This window comes from Octopus bimaculoides, chromosome 22, assembly GCF_001194135.2.
Source record: "Octopus bimaculoides isolate UCB-OBI-ISO-001 chromosome 22, ASM119413v2, whole genome shotgun sequence".
Taxonomy (NCBI): domain Eukaryota; kingdom Metazoa; phylum Mollusca; class Cephalopoda; order Octopoda; family Octopodidae; genus Octopus; species Octopus bimaculoides.
Window position 1 is genome coordinate 679,538 of NC_069002.1, and position 3,110 is coordinate 682,647.

Here is a 3,110-nt window from a genome sequence, read left to right on the forward strand (position 1 = left end):
ACACACACACACACACACACACACACACACACACACACACACACACACATACACACATATATATATGCATATATGTGTATGTGTACATATATATAAATACATATCCATATATATATATATGTGTGTGTGTATTATATATGTACGCATGTACACACACACACACACACACACGTGTATGTATACGGAGAAAAACAGCAAGAGAGTGACAGAGAGAAAAGAGAAGTATGTGTCTAAATATATAATTGTACCTATATTGATACACACATACACACACATAGATATTATGCATAGACGTTCACATACACTCACATTCCTCAGTATATGTATATTTACGTAAATACTGCATACACACACACACACGCACGCACTCTCTCTCTCATACACACATACACACATTAATATACATCAGCCTTCAACATGAGATGCAACACCAAAGCCATCTCAGTTCGCCGTCTCCAGCCGGCCCAACTCCCACTCAGTGTTCCAAGCGGTAGGGTTTTCAATTCCTTTCTAAAGAATCAGTCAAATATTGGTTTCCAATTTTGGCACAATTTTGGGGTGGTGTAAATCGCCTTCAGAATTATTTAACTATTGGTTTCGAATTTTAAAATCAAGGCCAGCAATTTCATAGTGTGAATCGATTACATCGACCCCAGTGGTCAACTGGCACTTATTTTATTGATCCCGAGAGGATGAAAGGCAAAGTCGACTTCGGTGGAATTTGAACTCAGAATGCCGCTAAGCATTTCGCCTTGTGTGCTAACGATTCTGCCAATTCACCGCCAAAAGAATTAGTTAAATATTGACTGTTCTTTCCTCAAACAAAGATCTTTGACTTAGCAAAACAAATCCAATCTCATTGTATATAGAAATGGACGACGGCTTCTGTTACTGTTATCGTTTAGAGCAGGGCCATCCCAGGTGGAGCAGACCTACAAAGGATCAGAGACGTTCCACTTATAGCTGTCACCGTATTTTCGGTCAGGTCATGCTGGAGTCCCTTGATGATCAACGCCGTTATATCCGTGACGACCCCTTTTTGATTTAAGATATAAGCGTATTACTATCTTGGATTACGTTTTCGTATGCAATCTTTCTTCTCGAAATTTAATTAAAGAAGGTAAGGTGTAATTAGAGGGAGATTTGGTTATTATTTCTAGTAGGTTATTCGACCGTATAGAGACTTCTCGTATGGATTTATTGATTAATCGTAATAAATTTAATAGCTTCTAACTTGAATATGTAACAATTAAACACAATAATATATATATATATATATAAACAAACAAGTGTGTGATGGTATATATATAAAGCTTTCTGTTATTTGCAATAAATTAGCTCATAATGGTTCATAATCGTTTCTGTTTTAAATAAGAAACAATTATTTATCTGACTTGTAGAAGTTAGTGCAATGCATGGCCCAGCTAGGGTCTCACGAGAGAAGGTGATATATAGCAGACTTGGTTGGTAGTGAGAGAGAGAGAGAGAGAAAGAAAGAGGGTGAGAGACTGAGAAATTTATTGAAAGACTGTGAAATAGAGCGAGAGAGAATATTTAAAAGAGAGAGAGAGAGTAAGGAGAGAAAGGGAGAGAGATAGAGGAAATAAGTGAAAGAGACAGTGAGGCAGAGAGAGAGAGAGAGAGAGAGAGAGAGAGAGAGAGAGAGAGAGAGAGAGTGATTTGACAGTGAGAGTGAGAGATCGATTGATCGATAGATAAACAGAGAAATAGATAAAGAAAAAGAGAGTGATTTAGAAAGAGAAAGTATGAAGATATACATATAAGAGAGTGAGAGATTGTCAGGTAGAAAGGGAAAAATAGACAAAGAGAAGTAGAAAGGTTTAAAAAGAGAGATAGAGAGTGAGAGAGAGAGAGAGAGAGAGAGAGTGTGTGTGTGTGTGTTAGTGAAAGTTTGGGAGTGGCAGAGATAGAGAAAGAATGATAAAATAGATAGATAGAGAAAGAGAGAGAGAGAGAAAGTGAGAGAGAAAAGGAGAGAGAGAAAGTAAGAGAGAGAGAAAGCGAGAGAGAATGATTCCAGTCTTAGACCAAAAAGGACGTGTTAGAACAAAGTAGGTCTTTGAAATAAGGAGGTAGGAGAGATTCTTACCTAAATGGCTCCGTCTCACATAAGGAGTCAAGTCTGAAATAGAGAGTTAGGCGTTGATAAGGAGTCATGTTTGTATTTTAGATAAATTATTAATATTATTATTGTTATTATTATTTATTATAGATATTGTTGTTGTTATTGTTACGTTTCAGCCATTATCATTGCAATTTATAATGCTAATAAAAAATAATTAAAAAAAAACATGAAGAATTTTTCTTTCTTGAAACAAGAATCAAGTGCATCTGGGTGAACATGCAGAAAAAAAAGTGTTCAAGGTTAAGGGGGAAAAAATGTGCAAAGGGTTTTATCGTTATTATTATTATTATTATTATTATTATGATTAATATTTATTTTCCTGGAGCAAAAAAAAAAACAGAAGAATTTATTAAGACTGTTTTTGATGAAAGAATTAGGTCTTAACAAAAATATAGGCTGATTCTCACTCCTCCATTCCACTTGCCCTCTTTTTACCGTTTTGTTGTTTCATCATCACTATCATCATCATCGTCATCATCATCATCCTCAGCATCATCATCATCTTCAGTATCAATATCAACAGCATTATAGACTCCATTACAAGAACAATGACAAAGATGAGGTGGGGTTTGGGCTGGGCTGGTGAGTGGGGTGTGAGGGAGGGGGTGGGGGGTGAAAGTAGAAACATGAAAACAAAGTGTGAACACAGGTGTCGCTGGTATTGGGTTTACACGTGAATGTTGGTTGCACGAGTACACACACACACACACACATATGTTGATACATATATATATATACAGATATATAAATACTTGTATACATACATACATACATACATATATAGGTATATTTATACATATACATACATATGTATATATATACTATATATAAATATATACACTGTGTCTATATATATGTATATATACTGTGTACATACACACACATATATGCAGATATAAACATGTAGAGTTATATCTCCATATTCGTACGCACACATATTTGTATATATCTGTATATATATATA

General features: G+C 35.2%; 1 protein-coding gene across 5 annotated transcripts in view; it reads right to left on the minus strand.

Annotated features, from left to right (window-relative positions):
- Positions 1 to 3,110, minus strand: part of LOC106878716 (transcription factor COE1) — a 341,839-nt gene that overhangs the window by 290,235 nt on the left and 48,494 nt on the right. For 3 of the 5 annotated variants that reach the window (XM_014928021.2, XM_014928020.2, XM_014928023.2), the window contains exon 2: positions 2,111 to 2,143. The exons of the other annotated variants lie outside the window; for them this stretch is intronic. In XM_014928021.2, coding sequence (XP_014783507.1) covers positions 2,111 to 2,143 — 33 coding nt within the window. The remainder of the gene's footprint in view (positions 1 to 2,110; positions 2,144 to 3,110) is intronic. 5 annotated transcript variants of the gene reach the window in all.